Source organism: Paroedura picta, chromosome 12 (genome assembly GCF_049243985.1).
Source record: "Paroedura picta isolate Pp20150507F chromosome 12, Ppicta_v3.0, whole genome shotgun sequence".
NCBI lineage: Eukaryota > Metazoa > Chordata > Lepidosauria > Squamata > Gekkonidae > Paroedura > Paroedura picta.
The window spans coordinates 24,030,030-24,046,740 of NC_135380.1; the positions used below are offsets into that span (position 1 = coordinate 24,030,030).

Below are 16,711 nucleotides of genomic sequence, written 5' to 3' on the forward strand. Positions count from 1 at the left end.
AGATAACTTTAATAATAAGAGTTGTTCTTAATTTTCTGCCGGCTTTTAAAAGCTACATTTTGGAACGTATATATACATAAACATGGGGTATAATATAAAAATAAATAGCAATTGAGGAAAAATGTTTAAAAGAGCAAGTTCAGAAACCTGCAGTACTGTGAAAAAATGCAAATGTTAAAGATACACTGATGCTGCCCACAGCCCATTGGCCTTTTTGTGCCCAGTGAAACAAATGATCTCTGGTTGGCTCAGAACGGTGCAATTTTGGCTTTACTACCTCCCCTCCCTGGTTCAGCAACAGGGCACAACGCCTATTTTGCATTGTTTCGTCCCATCCTGGAAGAGCAAGGGATACTTGCACGCGTCAAGGGCCTACCGCTACCTTTTCTTGCGGAGGAACAAACACGACACCGAAACTCTGCTCCCGGCACCGAAACGGAGGCGGCACGCACACAAACGCTGGGGGGAGCTCCGTCCCGGCGTCTCCATTCAGGCTCTACACAGGCCAGCCGCGGCAGGGTCCTGCCGTCTCCAAGGCGCCCTTCAATGGGTCACAAGGCAGAGAAGAGAGTTGGTGGGCGTGCACGAAGCAGCGAAGACCCCGGAACAACTAAACATGATAGGAAAGAGGCGGGAAAGAAGGCTGATGGACGTGCCGTTCCGCCAACAGAACAGCGAGGATGGCAACCGGGCGCCCAATGGCAGGCGCTACCGGAGGGTCAGTGGGTGGGGCTGGCGGGAGGAGCGTGGTTCGCGGGACGGAGGGCAGTCAGCCGCGGGCTTCATGTGGGCTTGGGCGCGAGGCGGCCGGAGGGGGGAGAGATTCAGGGCTGGCGGCGCTCCTCCCGGCTTTCCACCTCAGGCAAGGCCGCCGCCCGGGCCCAAATCCCTGGTAAGGAGCTGCGCGGCGGCCCTTGGGGCCACGAGGCTTGGGGGCTCTTTGGAGGCCGCGCTGGCTGAGGAGAAGCAGCGAAGGGGAAGGCTTGCCCTGTTGGGCTCGGCCGGCTCGCTCCGGGCAGCGGTGCAGGGCCTCCTGTGGGCCTTCTTGCGGGCGATCCCCAACCGGCCTTTGTCCTCCCCCCAAGGGTGCCATGTTGCAATTAGAGCGATTGCCTCCGAATTCGTTGTGCCCTCAGCTTTCGCGGACGGGAGGCTCCCTCCTCGTTCCGAAATGCATGAAGGGATTCGCTTGGCGTGGTCGTTTTCGCTTCTAGGGATGCTTGCAAGATGAAGGAAATGAGTAAATGGGGGAACGGGAGGAGGACACCCGTGCCACGTGATAGGAGGAAGCTTCCTTGTTTGGGTTTCAGCAGGGGGCCTGTTAATATGTAGTATTGATAATGCTTGGCAGTTGTGTGACAATGTAAAAATGCGCCAAGTACTTTGTTTTGGTATCTTGTTATAATCCAATGATTTTGCCAGGTGATTTGATATTATCATAACTCATGTTGTGGTTGCCTTGAATGAGTGGGTGGTTGTTCTGGATTAGCTCAATGTGTAGATGTTATCGGATTTGGCTCTTAGGTTGGCTGTTGCTGATCTCTAATACCAGCAGTGCAGTGTGTATTGAAAGCTAATTTTTGTAAGTGTCCTGTTCTGTCTTATGGTGTATAAATGGCCCTAATTCTAGTCTAATTGGTGTATGGAAGGCCCAGAAACAATGCAATACACTGAAAATTTTGCCCTTCCCCAGCCATTCCTTTGGCCCCCGAGATTTTTGTGGGCATTGTTCTCATTTTCAGATTTTGATCCTTTGCGGCTGTGTCTGCTCCATTTTAAAAATCAAATTTGATTTTTTCCCTAATGCCAACTTTTCTATAACGCAGAATCCTGATGCACAAACAGGCAATGAATATGGGCTTGGATAGTACAAGTTGGATGCTTCACTTGTGACCTAGGAAGGGAACAGTAGTCTCTTATCATAGTTCAAGGATTTGAATAGCTAGAATTAAATGTAGCTAAACTAGTACTGTGTCTTATGATTTCTGTCACTTAAGTAAGAGTATTTCAAGTGTTCAAACTCAAAATGAATGTTTAGACCTTAGAACAGCTTTGTCTCTTACTGTAGGCATGGCAGGGAGATGGAAGCTTTGGCATTTGGTGTTCTGAACTGTGGACTTCCCCAACTCAAACACCTTAAAGGCTTGGCTATACTGGGTCACGTGTCACAATGCCCATGTTCTAAAGGCCAATGTAACATGATTAGCTAGAGATTTCATTTGTTTCCTCACTTCCACATTTGAAATTAGTTGCAAATCTTATGTCTCTAATGATAAGAAATTTGGATTTGGACCCTGAGGTTCGATGCCCCTCTGCCATAGGTTAATTTTAGGGCCTAGGGCAAATTATTTTCAGCATTAGTTTTGTGTGACATTGGAATAATAGAATCATGGAAGGGTGAAAAAGTATTGCAGAAATAATTGAGACAGTAATTGGAACTTTTTTGTACAGTCTAAGTACAAGTACAACAGGAAGGCTAAAGGATTTCCTAGCTCAGAGGCTTACAAGCAGGGCTGTCAACAACTGTCCCTTGAAGGAATGTTGACAACTAACATCTAGGCAATTGTAGCAAGAAGACCAAATATTATGGGACGCCAGAGTGAGTTAAGCCATGACACCCAGCTCTTCCTCCTGATGAATGACCGCCCTGATTCTCCCCCAGAAGCATTAGCCAGCTGCTTGGAAGCAGTGATGAAATGGCTCAAGCAGAGTTGTCTAAAGCTTAGTCCTTCAGAGATGGAGGCCCTGTGGCTAAGTAGGAAGGAACCATTTGATAAAGCGCATCTGCCCACCCTGGATGGTGTGCAGCTATCAGTGGCTCACACCGCCAGGAACCTGGGAGTGATCCTGGACACTTCCCTCTCATTGGAAGCTCAGGTCATGAGAGTAGTGTAGCTGGCATTCTACCACCTTTGCCAAGCCAAACTACTAGCACCCTACTTGGCCCCAGAACACCTAGCCACAGTGATTCATGTGATGGTCACCTCTAGACTGGCCTTCTGCAACTCACTCTACACAGGCCTGCCTTTAACCTTGATCCGGAAACTACAGCTGGTCCAAGATGCAGTGGCCAGGCTCCTCACAGCAACACCATGGAGGTTCCCACCTCTGGCCAATTCTCCATCAACTGCAGTGGCTACCTGTCAAATTCCAGATCAGGTTAAAGGTTCTGGTAATCACCTTCAAGGCCATATGCGGTCAGGGCCCAGTGTATCTGAGGAACCAACTTTCTGCCTATGCCCTTCAAAGCTATGCGCTCTGCTACCTCCAACTGGCTAATGATTCCTGGCCCAAAAGAATCCTGCTTGACCTCAGCCAGGGCCCCACCTGGTGAAATGACATCAGGGCCCTAACAGAACTAAAGTAGTTCCACAGTGCTTGCAAAAGGGAGCTCTTCCACCAGGCATCTGGTTGAGGTCAACCAGAACCAGCAACACCTGCTGGGTCCCTGAACCTCCCTCCCAGGAATCCATGTACCTAATGCCTCAGACTAATAGGTTTACTCTCATTTGGACATAAGCAACAGCTGTCCCTCTGGAGCTTAGCAATAGTAGTGCTGGGAAAAGATTATTTCCCTGTTAGTTGAGATTCTTGCAGAATGTCTGAAGGAACCTTGAAGAGAACCTTCCTGGCCAGCTGCTGCACAACTAAGAGTGTTGCGTCAGGGTCATTTTGGGCTGCTGGTCACACAGTTTGGAAGCCTGAGTTCAAAGACTGAAAGCCGATCCTGGCAGATTACCTGCCAGATTTAATCAAGATGGAAGGTGGAGAAGTATCACCTTTATTTTTGGATCCTGCTGCCCTGATTAGGAAGAATGAGAAATTGGGAGGAGAAAGCAATGTCCTGAATATAATTTCTGACAGAGAAGGCAGTGAATAATGTGCCTTTCAGTTGGAATTCCATGTTATGTGACACAGCCTCTTCTGTCTCCAAGCTACATCAATGCTTCATGCTGCTTTTAAGAAGATATTGGCTTTTGGACCATTTAAACATGCTGAATCTTTTTTTTTCCAGGCTAAATATGGACATCCCTTCCTCCTCCTCCTCCTTTCTTTTGTGTAGTCAGTATGTGTTTTGCAGTGCTGTGCTGGTTTTTCTAGTCGCATCTGCTCCCTTTCAGAATGAGTGTGGGGTCCTGAAATTAACATTCCTCTCTTGGCTTTTGGTTTATAGTATAAATATTATGTTGCAGCACAATAGACGCTCAGACATGACTTCAAGTACACTGCAGAGTTTAGGACAATATGGCCTAGATTTCACTGCACCCCATACTTATCTGCCACTGTTTTGAGTCCGCATGGGTCCTGTAATTAGTCTGATTATCTTTTACAAACTAGAAGTCAATTTCAAAGCAAGAAATGTAAAAGGGTAGCATGGAGTCTTCTCATGGATATGGCTGCATGCCATCTGTGAAGTAGGCTTGTCTCATCTCATTGGCTAAGGCAGCCAGGCAACATTTGATTTTATAAATCTTGTATCAGAACAGTAATGGCAAGGTTAAAAAGCGTTTTGGTCAAAACTTTGATGTAGGGCACTTAGCAGAGGTTGACTTTTAGTGTTGCACTCCTAGGCTTGGCTACTGGTTGTTGCTCTCATAAGCCTAGAGTAAGAAGAAGAGCTGGTTTTTGTACCCTGCTTTTCACTACCTGAAGGAGTCTCAGAGCAGCTTACAATCACCTTCCCTTCCTCTCCCCACAACAGACACCCTGTGAGGTACGTGAGACTGAGAGCTCAGAGATAACTGTGACTGGCAAAGGTAGCCCTTTGGGGGAATGGGGAATCAAAGCTGGTTCTCCAGATTAGAGGCTGCCGCTCTTAACCAATCTACCCAGCTGGCTTTCAAGTTTAGCAGCACAGTGTAGCTCAAAGTAGCTTATGATAAAATCATAACCATATTCTTAAAACCTTAAAATTGAATGTAGCTAGAGTTTTCTGTGACTAATTTCATTCTGATCTCTCCTCCCTTGACTAGGAATCTGGCTCCTCAGTGAAGTTGAGCAGGCATGTTCCACCCAATCCAGTGGAGGCCTCCCTCCAGCATCTATTCCTGTTACACCAACACAGCCCGCTTCTTCGGCTGCAAGAGGAAACTGGGTTTCTGGCAGAATGAGGAGTCCTTGAAGGGCAGCTTCCAGTGGTTGTTTGCTTGGCTACTGAAAAGCGCAGCGAAATGTCCCAGGCAGGAAAGCCTCCTTTCCTTGCTGGCCAACCAGTGCAGCTATGTAACCAGCCAAAGAGTTCGGCGTGCCCAGCAGATTGGACAGTTGTACAGCAACATCTACTCTGAGAGGACACGTAGGAGCCTCTTCAGCTCCTTGTGGCGCAGGTTTCAAGGACATTATGGCAGTGCTGGTAAGCTGATGGCTGCCCTCACCGGTGTGTTCTTGTGGGAAGAGGAACGAATCAAAGAAGAAGAACTGAAAAGGTAGGTCCTTCTGGTAGTGCTGAGTAGGCTGTGGTATAGCAGTGGCTAAAGAAGGGGGAGGATCACCTGTTCCACTTAATATTTCTGGTAAGGCATTGGAGGAGGGGCTGGTCTCATGGCTTAAGTGCCACTCAGTGCTTAACACCTACTCAGGGTTGCTGTCCCGCCCCTGAGTGCCTCGTCCAGCTGGCTTGCCTGTCTGTCCAATGGCCAGCCAATCACCTTCTGTCTACCACCTCTGACTACCTCCTCCTTCCACTTCCCTCAGAGGCTGTAGATCCCTGTTGTGTGAGAGCTGCCCCTGCCCGGTGAGTTCCCTGCCTAGGGGCTCCAGCCTGCAGCCTTTCAAGGGTTTTTTTTTTGGGGGGGGGAAGAAGCCATCTGCAGAGTTCTTCCACCCCCACCTCCCATGCTGGACTAGAGGCTGTCTCTTCTGTCATACCAAGTTACAATTTCTGAGACTTGTGGAGGACACCTTGTTAATATCGCTATAATTTCAAAAAAATAGTGCACAAAGCTATTCCCTGTGTCTTTCCCTCCCCTGTAATGGATAACCTATAGGACTGCTGTGGCTCTTCTCTGTTAATGAACTCCCTCCTATTGCAATCTCTTTGAAGGTTATGCCTGATCACCAGCTGGGAACACGAGACAGCCTACCTTTTTGTGGAGCTGGCCTCGGGAGCTTGAGCTTTTGATGGGAAGAGGGGTGTGTATTCCAGTCTTACTCCAGTTACCTGTCAGGAGTTTGGGGAGAGCTCAAATCGAAAAAGCTCTTGCATGTAGCTCTTCAAACGTTGGGTTTAGCTCCAGATGTGTGCATGATCCATGTACTTGTGCTGTGGCCACAGTTTCTCAAGTAGCTCCCTGCAATAAGTTCACTTCCTGCTTTTGTTAAAGTGGCTGCCCTTGAATAGGCAAGAGCATGAGGCTTTACTTCTGGGTGTCTCCTGCAGCTTCTAAAATGCAGTAGTCTTCCTGTATTGCGTGGATATAAGGTGCAAGGCATGTAGCCAATACTTGAGCAATGGGCTGAGGGTGCAATAGTAGCTTTAGTAGACAATGTTTTGGCTGTTGGCTTGGAAGGTGGTATTATGCAAGAAGCTACTTCGGGGCATTGCAGAGGTGCACAGCCCACTGGAAACTGCTCCTATTCAAGCCTGATTGAAACACAGAGGACATAAATGTTGTCGGCATGGCCAGTGCTTTAAAGTGGAGTTGGCACAGGAGAGGTTTCTGGCAGGCTATACCTGGTGTGTTGAAACTACAGTTAAGAGCATGATTTGACCCTTTTAAGTGTTTCTAGTTGTACTTGGTTACTTTTTCAAGCCTATCCTGAGAATAGATCATCCAAGCTCCCAGGTGAAACTATAGAGAGCTCTCAGTAACAAGGCCTGGTATCTGGCTAGGTGACAACTGGGAGCATGGGTAAGCACAACAAGTACCTGGTGCATGGTGTAATCTGGTTGCGTTTGAAGCTTCAGGAGCTCTTGGGGAGGAACAAACTCCCTGCAAACCACCATGTGTAAATCCCCATTTCACTGAATCAAGTGGAGATTGAAGGCATGGATTTAGTGTTCAGCTTCTGTTGCTTTCCAACTTTAGGCAGAACACCTTGCAGATGGGTCATATTGTTGTCCTCCTTTAGGTCGGGTGGGCTCACTAGTGACTCAGCAAGCCAAGCACAGCCTTTTTGCCTTGTGTGGTAACCTGCTAAGCTTGCCAAATCTCTCTGGAGAAGGAGTAGGAGAAGAAGAAGAATTGGTTCCTATATGCCGCTTTTCTCTACCCGAAGGAGGCTCAAAGCGGCTTACAGTCGCCTTCCCTTTCCTCTCCCCATAACAGACACCCTGTGAGGGAGGTGAGGCTGTGAGAGCCCTGATATTCCTGCTTGGTCAGAACAGTTTTATCAGTGCCGTGGCGAGCCCAAGGTCATCCACATGGGGGAGTGCAGAATTGAACCCGGCATGCCAGATTAGAAGTCCGCTCTCCTAACCACTACACCAAACTGGCTTTTTGAGCTGGGCCTGCAAAAACAGGAGATGAGGGCTTTTGTCAAGCCCCTATCAGGCCACTGGTTGGCCAGTGTTTTGTTTGTTTCTGGCTACCTGATTCCAGGTAGTGGTTAGGAGTGCGGACTTCTAATCTGGCATGCCGGGTTCGATTCTGCGCTCCCCCACATGCAGCCAGCTGGGTGACCTTGGGCTCGCCACGGCACTGATAAAACTGTTCTGACCGGGCAGTGATATCAGGGCTCTCTCAGCCTAACCCACCCCAGAGGGTGTCTGTTGTGGGGAGAGGAATGGGAAGGCGACTGTAAGCCGCTTTGAGCCTCCTTCGGGTAGGGAAAAGCGGCATATAAAAAGCAACTCTTCTTCTTCTTCAAAGAAAGAAGTTGCCCGTAATCCAGTTGGCATTTGCTCAATTTTAATTGTGAGACGATCCGTCAGGAGCCTCTGGCTTTGAGCAATCGTCCTGCCCTTTGGGATAGAACTGGGTTTTGCTGACTGTTGTATTTGGTGCTTTATTTTTGGAGTTTGTAGCAGGAGTGGCTGGAATGTTATTAATTGCTAACAATAGTAACACACGTGCATCAGGGTTCTCTTTTTCAGGCAAAAATGATGATGATGCTGGATCAGAGATAATGTTCTGTTTTATTCTTGGCGATGGCACTGTGGAAGTGTCAGTTACAGAAAAGTTAAACGTGATCCAGTTATTAGAGAACAGCTGACTAAATGGCAGGTTGAATGCAGCTATATTTAGTCCCTGGCAGTCTTGGCCCACCTCAACTGAACTGAGCTAAAAAATTGCCCACCATTTCATGGAGAAAGATGCATCTCTTAAGTCTTGTTTGCAAGAGATACATGCTCTGTGCATGTCAGTGCTCTGTAATGATGAGGCCATTTGCATTTGGCGTAAGCTTACCAAAGGGACAGATATCTAGAGCAGGAGTAGTCAACCTGTGGCCCTCCAGATGTTCATGGACTACAATTCCCATGAGCCCCTGCCAGCAATGCTGGGTTTAGCTGGCAGGGGCTCATGGGAATTGTAGTCCATGAACATCTGGAGGACCACAGGTTGACTACCCCTGCTCTAGAGAGCAGTCAGTTTGCACAGCAGCATCAACTGCTTTTGTCCTGTGGATTGCTGTCTGGAGAATGCATCTGCCCCAGAGAATAGATATTGGTCCTATTGTAGAGCATTGGCTGCAGGACGCAGTAGTTGCTGCCCTTGCATGGCTATAGGAAAGTCACACTCTGAGCCTCTGTGCTGTTTCTCTTAAATGGAACTAATGTGGCTGGTTTGAAAGGGAGAAGTGCTAAAAATATGACTTACAATGAATTGTAGTACTTCCGTGTTTTTGACGTTTGGTGTCCATGGAACCCACAGAAGCCTTCTCCAACATCAGAGTTGAATGCATCGATTCCTCTCTTGTGTCTGAAGTAGCAAGTTTGTATTTGAGGACAGTGGGTGGAACATTTCTTAGCAGTACCGTCCACAAAACAATTGAGCCTTTTATGTTGGGGGGGGGGGAGAGGGAGAGAGAGTGGGTGGGGGAGGGATGGAGAGCTACGTTTGCTTGGAGTGTGACTGGTCCTCTCTGACCTTCTATCCTGTCCTGGTTTAAACCTATATGCGTCCCTATATGCATTGCGAACCATGGCCAATGGTAGCTTCTTTATCTGTTGATACTTTTGGAATTAATGCCTACACCGTATTCTGTGTCTCCTGGTTCTTAACCAAAGAGTTGGTGTGAAGGTCACTTTCCATTAACAAGGCAAAACTGGCTTTTCCCTGAATATGTGTTCACATCTAGCCAAGTGAGCACCGACTAGGGTCTCTGTTCTTCCACCCAAGGTCTGCAGAAGACATGAAGCATATGGAAGAAATAACCAGGCTGTTTCGGGGCAGTGGAAAGGAGAACCAGGCACAAGAAATCAAGCCCCACAAGGACATCACTTCTGATCCAGAGGAGCAGAGATGGGAAATGGTCATGGACAAGAAGCATTTCAAGTTGTGGCGGCGCCCAATTGCGGGGTCTCATCTGTACCAGTATCGAGGTAGTTCCCACTGTGGTCTTCCCTTATCTGTTGATATGAATTAATCCTGCAGTCTAGTCACAGGGAGTCGTGATGACAGGTATGCTAGATTCCTTTGAATAGCTTTCACTTACCCAATTTCAAGGCTGCATATACTCAGTGCATAAAAATACTCCAGTGCCTTTGAAGACCAAGAGTTGGGTCCAAACTGAATTTTATGCTAATGGAAGGTGATATAGAATTCCTGCCAATTCCCTTGTTATGCTACAGCAATAACAGTTACCCAATTTACTTGGTGAGCTACTCTGGCTTCAGTTAAAACATTTCTTTTACTTTTCATAATTGAACAAAGATCTAAGAACAGGTAGGATTAGTGAGCCCAAGATTGGCCGATCACATTGGTCGAATTGCTCACCCACTTTCAAGGATGTCTGTGCAGCCATAAAGAGCTGAAATTCTGTGGATCCTGAGTTCAGTGCCCCATGTGAACATGGCAGCACACACATAACCCTGCTGTTGAGCCAGTATTTGAAAGGCAACAGCAGAGAACCAGGCAGCTTAGGCTTTATCGTGTGAGCTACATGAATTTGTTTGCGGGTGAAAAGTTCCCCTGTTTGCTTCCTGCTCTTGAGCTCAATTCTCCAGTCTGGTGAGAGTTTTCATTGTTCTAGTTGAGACTGTCCACCTTTGGACCATTGCTCTTCCTCATGGGTGTAGCTGCTTCACTCTTCCCTGCTGCTTCTCTTTATTCCAGTTCAGAGGTTGTAGCTTGTTTCCATGAAATCTGCAGTCACAAGTCATTGATCACCCTACTTCTGAGCTGAATGTATGCTTCTGACCAGTAGCTATGACATGTCTTTCTTTTTTAGTCTTTGGAACATACACGGATGTGACTCCAAGGCAGTTTTTCAATGTGCAGGTGAGGACCCGGAATCTCTTTTCTGATTTGAAAACATCTGTGATGGCTCTCCAGTGTTTGTTTGAAACAGTATTTTGGGTGCAGCAGGCCTAAGTGTACAGAGGAACTAGTAATGTAAACTTCTTGGTGACTTATCCCAGGGGGTTGAGGTAGGAGTGACACAGTAGGTAGTTAACTGCTGGACAGTTTCCATAGATCCCACTTTCTTACCGTGTAGACCCTCTTCCCCCTGTCATTCCTCAGGATTCCATGCCCCCCAGGAGTAATGTCTCTTGGAGATGAGTGTGAGTGGGGAGGCAGATGTTCCATTCTGCTGTTGGAAAGTTTATTCCGGGTCCAAACCGCTGCCATTTCATTTGCTGGTGGTACATTGAACTATTCTGAAAGAGTCATCAACTCTTGATTTGCTCTCTTCCAAGTAGGAAATACATTATGCCTTCAATCCAAGTAAGCTCTCCTGAATTCTTATCTTCTAGCTGGATACTGAGTACCGCAAGAAATGGGACTCACTAGTCATCAAGCTGGAGGTGGTTGAGAGGGATAAGGACACTGGATCAGAGGTTGTTCACTGGGTAACTCACTTTCCGGTGAGTGCTTCTTCCCCTTGCTTCTCACGTCCTGCTAAATGTATGGCTGGTGGAAATTCCACAGTGATGGTATGACTGTTCTTTCTCTCCCTTCCCCTGTCCTCAGTATCCAATGTACTCACGGGATTATGTGTATGTTCGACGTTACAGTGTGGACCTGGAGAACAATCTGATGGTTCTGGTGTCACGGTAAGGGATCTTGGTTCCAGATGGAAAATGCATGTTCTACAGTGAAAATAAATGTAAATGCAGTGCGTATATAGTGTTAATTTGTGTGGCTCTGCTTTCCAGGTCTTGGATTTCAAAAGGCTGGTTGGGTGCTGAATTAAAGGAGGCAGTTTGAAAACAGTATTTTGGGTGTGATGTTAAGAATCCCCCCCCCCAAAAAAAAGAAATCCCCTGTGATTTGGCATTGTAGTGTCCCAGCCTGAGTCTGGCAAGCACAGACAGCAGGGAACACTGCCCTGCTGTCTAGGTGACTAAGACTAAGTGGGAATGGGGATCCCTTTGTCATGATTCTCCACCTCTCCTAGCTCTGTCCCTTCCAAATGGAGCAGCATAGAAGGCATGTCCTCTTTGGCTGATTTCTCTTTGCCTTATGAGGGACCTATGTTGGGGCCAGCCACTCTAGAGGCTCCACCCCTCCAGAACTGTTGGAATCAAAGTAATTCTTATGAGAAGCAGTCACTGAGCCAACATCACAGCTGTGATTCATTTCTTTCTTTCAAGGCTGCCTCCCAGCTGATTGTCAGACAGTGAGCTGTTAAAGGGCCGGTTCACTGGCAAATAGCTGACCAGCAGACATTGCCTTAAAGGTGCTATGTATGATGCTGGTTTGGTGAATAGAGGCAGATGGCTCATTCTTTCTAGTGGAGAATCCTGGAGTTCCTTGGTGCCTGTTAAGAAAAATGTTCAACTATGCCCAGTCCAAGTACAATGTGCTTCAAAACATGTGCCAGTGAGGCTTTCACTTCCACTTTAGCTCTTTAGTGAAATATTTCTTTTCTCCACTATTTTTTCCAGAGCTGTTGAGCACCCAAATGTCCCAGAGAATCCTGACTTCGTTCGTGTGCGAACCTATGAATCCCAGATGGTGATTCGCCCTCACAAAACATTTGATGAGGTGAGCTTCCTGCCAGCCTGCAAGGGGAGGTTCAGGTCTGCCTAATCATGGTCAGTCCTTCCCCCATCAAGAATGCTTGCACGTGTGTCGTGGTAACAGACTGCCGATGCAGTTGGGGGTGGGGGGGGGGGAGAGCAGAAGGCAAACAGTAACACTTGGATCTTGCTGTACTCAGCTGTGACATCTGCTCCTAAGCTGCTCTGGCTGTATAGATGAGGTAGCAACCAATCTAATGTATGCGGTGAGCGTAAAGCTATGGAAGCTTGCTTTCTTGAAACTGGGCTTCTTGTGGGGGAGTCCTTGCCAGATGGACTTCTGGGAAGGGGCTGCTAATGTTGTTTCTCTTCCTAGAATGGCTTTGACTACCTGCTAACATACAGTGACAACCCTCAGACTGTGTTCCCTCGCTACTGTGTAAGCTGGATGGTCTCTAGTGGTGAGTCATGGAGCCGGGCCCCTCAGTTCAGGCAAGAAGCTTCTATGGGCTTTAACCGAACCGCATTAACCTGCACGTGGGTTAATATAAGACAGTATATAAAGGCCACAGTGCCACATTTCATGCCACTGGTGTTCAACCCTGGTGTCCTGTCCTCAGGGATTCTTCTGACCAGCACTATAGACACAATCGGAACCTGGTTCAGAAGGGTCTTCAGAAAATTTTGGTAATGCCAGATGTTCAGGGTTATTATCCCAGGTTGCTTAAGCGGCCTGAGATGAGAACTCCTTAAGAAGCAGGGATTTTAATACTCTTTTGAAATACCCACTTTGAGTCACTTTCAAGTCACCATTTCTGTGCTGGGTGCATAACTGCTTTTAGCGGTTGACTCTTGCAACAAGAAGTCCTGATTTGGCACAGTAGCTGAGCCCAGGGGCTTTGTTATCCTTCCGAGCAGCTGGCCATGAAGCCGGCGGTCTTTTTTGGAATCCAGAAGTGCCTGCGTTGGCAGTGGCTCTCTTGGCAAGGACCCTTAGACAAGAAATGCTTAACACAGTGTCACAAAGTTAGCCCACTGAGTTCAAGACATGTTGCTGTCAGTGCATCATGTGGCAGTTCAGGAACACCAACCTCTACACTTAAAGTTCTCAAGAAACCATGCCCTGAGATCCTACATTTCTCTAGGTCAAAAGCATCAGTAGGTGACTAATGTACCAGTTCATGTGGGTAAGATTCTCGCACTCAGCGGTCCCCCGTTAATTTCTAGGCACACATGGTTGCACCTCAGAAATTCAGTAAGCTGACTTCCTGAAGAGGGAGGGAAGACTCTGGGGATGTCAAAAGGAAGAGACCAAGCATCTTTGGTCAGGGAGAGGATAGCCCTGTATGGTGTTCTGTGACTGAAAGCTACTACTTAGACCCTGGCCTTGGTCAATAGCCCTTGGACAGTGCAGAGATCATCTTTTCTCTCTCCTCCCCCCCCCCCCCCAATTGTGACCCCTTCTCATTCTAGGCATGCCAGACTTCCTGGAAAAGCTGCACCTGGCGGCCCTGAAAGCCAAGAACATGGCCATTGAAGTGCAAGACTACATCTTCTCCAAGCCTCTGGAAGGAGGGAGCTGTAGCAGCAGCAGTGAAGGGAACACCAGCGTATCCAACCAGGAGCACAAGGGTGACGGGTCCTGCAGCCCTCTCCAGATGGGTTATGCATAAAGGAAGTTGCTTCCCCCCCAAGTTGGCAGCCTGTGCTGCTCAGTGACAAACAGGGATGACCAAGGAACTGTGCCACCACGGAGGGAAGCTGCTGGGGCCCTTAGGCCACTCTTGGAACCACCCTCAGCTGGCCTCCTGTCTCCTTGCCCTTTCCCCTCTTCTGTGCCATCTTGGAAGAAACCCATAATACCATGGTGGCTTGCAGCCAAGCCCGGCAGTTCTGAAAAGCAGTTTTGTGTAGCCTTGTATATACCGGTGATCTTATTTTCCACTGGGAATGCTGTCCTCCCTGACGGTTCGGTGCTGCCCACATGATGTCGGCCCCTTCCCCATTCCCACCCCACAAAATTGCCTGGCCACTGCAGCCTTCTAACACTTTTTTGTACACATCGTGGCATACGGGCACCAGCAGTGCCTGAGCATGCATGTTGTGTGAAGCCAGTCCTAAAGACAAACACCGGCTTCTGGGAGCCAAGAAGTTGGATCTTTCACCTCTTCAGCAGCACCTGTTAGCCTGGCTGAGCCCTTGCTCTCTCCCTTGCCACGGACCAGGGGCCATTCCTCTACCGCCAACGTGCCTTTCCCCCCGTCTGGCACCACTGACTGCAGCCATATCAGCTGCTGGAGGCAGACCCCGAGCCGGGCAGAGGCTGGGCAAGGCTGCCTCGTTCAGTGCTGCTGCCCGAAGGGCTAAGCCGAGGGGCTGCGGTATAGCTCTTCTCCCGACTGTTGTCTTGGTGACATTCGGCCATTTCTTGCTGAATCTCCAGTAAGGCAGCAGGTTGGGGTTTGATGGGAGTCAAAGGAACGGCATCAGCACCAGCGCTGTCTCAGCTGCCTGGGTGAGAGGTGGGTTTATGTAAGGGGTGGACAGGGACCAGGGCTGCACAATGTTTCACAGCCTGTGGCTTGAACTAGGAACGGAAGGTGTCTGCATAGCTTGGGGGCAAATCAGTGGATCCTGCCTCTTCCACGTTGTGGGCTCAGACACGTGGGGACTGCAGGCTTACTTACTGCAAGTGGAGGGAGGGAATCACGTTTCCACGAAGGGAATTGGATCAGAGGGCTTCGCCTGGAGAGAGCTTCTTATGCACTTTCTGTCATGGCAGCGAGAACTTGGAAACATTTTATACTGTGTATGAAAATACCCAGGGATTAACTTGTAACACATGACCAAACTGCTTAATTGGAGGGGGGGGGGGATCTCCTAGATATTTCGGGGTTTTTAAATGGTAGCTTTGTTTTGGTTTTCCTCCCTTTGTCAAACCATACTAATTCATAAGGCTCTGTTACGACGGGGCCGGGGGCAGATACACGATGCACACGCCAAGACTTTGCCCCACAGTGGAGGGTTACCCCATCTTATCCCGTGCCTCCTCAGTGGGGTCCTCTGCAAGCAAGGTCAGGCAAGGTTTGCTCCTGTGCATAAATACCCTGAGAACCGTTTGTGCCAAGGGAAAATTGGGTGCCTGCTGCCCCGACTCCGTTTTTCTTGTCTTTTAGCATGTGATCTTTAGAAGGAAAAAGGAAAGTCCTGCCTAGGGCCGAAAACGTGAGCCGTCTGGGCTGAGCTGACCAGCTCAAACTGTGAAGTTAGAAAGGTCTCAGCTTGGTGACTGGGTAGAGGCTGAGGGGGCCTGTGTTAGTGGGTGTGGGTGTGTGTGTGTGGGGGGTGTTCTTGTGCATGGCGACCTCTTGCGTCTTACTCTGTGGCCTGGGAGGGCCATTAACATAGGTACCGCTGGATTTGTGTGTGTGCGCGCTTTTACTTAAAGCTAGTGGTTTTTAAGAAAAACCGAGGCACCAATAAACTGAACCGATTGGTACAACAGTTCTGTGACCTGGTCTTCTTTCGGGATAGGCAAGGAAGAAGCTCCACCTTCCCATGGCAGCGGCTTTAATCTGGCTTGAGGTATCTGTTGGGGTTTTGAGACCAATGTGCTGTATTGGCTATGAGGGCCACCAGTTTCTGTCAGGCTGAGCCATGAACCCTGGAAGAGTCTGTGCTCTGGTGTAATACAAAGCAGAGACAGAGAGGGGTGCTATAAGCCTGATTTGGTTGAGCCACTCTCCCTTTTGAAAGGCAATGAAATGATCTTGAAAAGAAGGTGCGTTCTCCACAGGGGACAGTGGCTTCTCCTGCAACCCAACCACCTTGTAATTCCTAATGAAGCAATTATCAGGTATTTGTACCCCACCATTCTCTTTGAAGGGAGTCCAGAGTAGTCTGTGACTTTGTTCTCACCCTCCATTTTCTCCTAACAACCCACCTGTTAAGGTAAGTTGGGCAGAGAGTGTCACTGGCCCACAGTCTCCCAGTGAGTTTCCGTTGCATGGGCAGGGGTTGTTGGGTGGTGTGTGTCTGAACTTGGCTCTCCCGGATCCTAGTTCAGCACAAGAACCGCCACACCATTCGGGCTCAGTCAAATACTTCATCGTCACGGTCCAGGTGGTGTGCCAAAGGAAACTGAATGACGCCTCTTGCAAAGATTTCTCTGGCACGTTCCTGTTTCCATTGGGATGTGCAAAACCAGCATCGGTCCCAGCCTTTCATGTTGCTGTGATGGTGGCAGGCTCAGGATATAATTAATCCCCTCTTGGCCAATGTAAGGTCAGGTTTGTGCTCACCATACGTGTTATAGCCAATCTTCACAGCTGCACGGTATTTTTCTCAGCACCAAACCTTTCTTCCCCTACTCTGCTTTCCATGCATAGTATAAGTGGAAACATGGCCCAGTTTCTAATGGATAGCTTTTCTTGGGCGCTGGTGGAGAGGAGAACTGAATGTTTTCACAGGGAATTGAGCCTAGCTATGGCTGCCAGCCTCCTCTAAGAGGCAGTGTACCCAGTCTGTGTCAGGGGCCCCTCCAGAGATGCTCTGCTCAGCCTTTATAGGAGAGGGCTGGCTGGACAAGAGGAACTTCTGGTCTAATTTATCCCAATAATTTCTGTGGTGCGCAAGGTGGCACAG

At 48.5% G+C, this 16,711-nt stretch overlaps 1 protein-coding gene across 1 annotated transcript; it reads left to right on the forward strand.

Annotated features, from left to right (window-relative positions):
- Positions 1 to 734: 734 nt before the first annotated feature.
- STARD7 (StAR related lipid transfer domain containing 7) lies at positions 735 to 15,571 on the forward strand. Its single transcript, XM_077305752.1, has 9 exons — positions 735 to 892; positions 4,974 to 5,426; positions 9,282 to 9,484; positions 10,333 to 10,382; positions 10,859 to 10,969; positions 11,076 to 11,158; positions 11,993 to 12,092; positions 12,444 to 12,528; positions 13,541 to 15,571. Exons 2-9 carry the CDS (start codon positions 5,005 to 5,007, stop codon positions 13,738 to 13,740), a joined length of 1,254 nt encoding a protein of 417 aa, XP_077161867.1. The 5' UTR covers positions 735 to 892; positions 4,974 to 5,004; the 3' UTR covers positions 13,741 to 15,571.
- Positions 15,572 to 16,711: the final 1,140 nt, after the last annotated feature.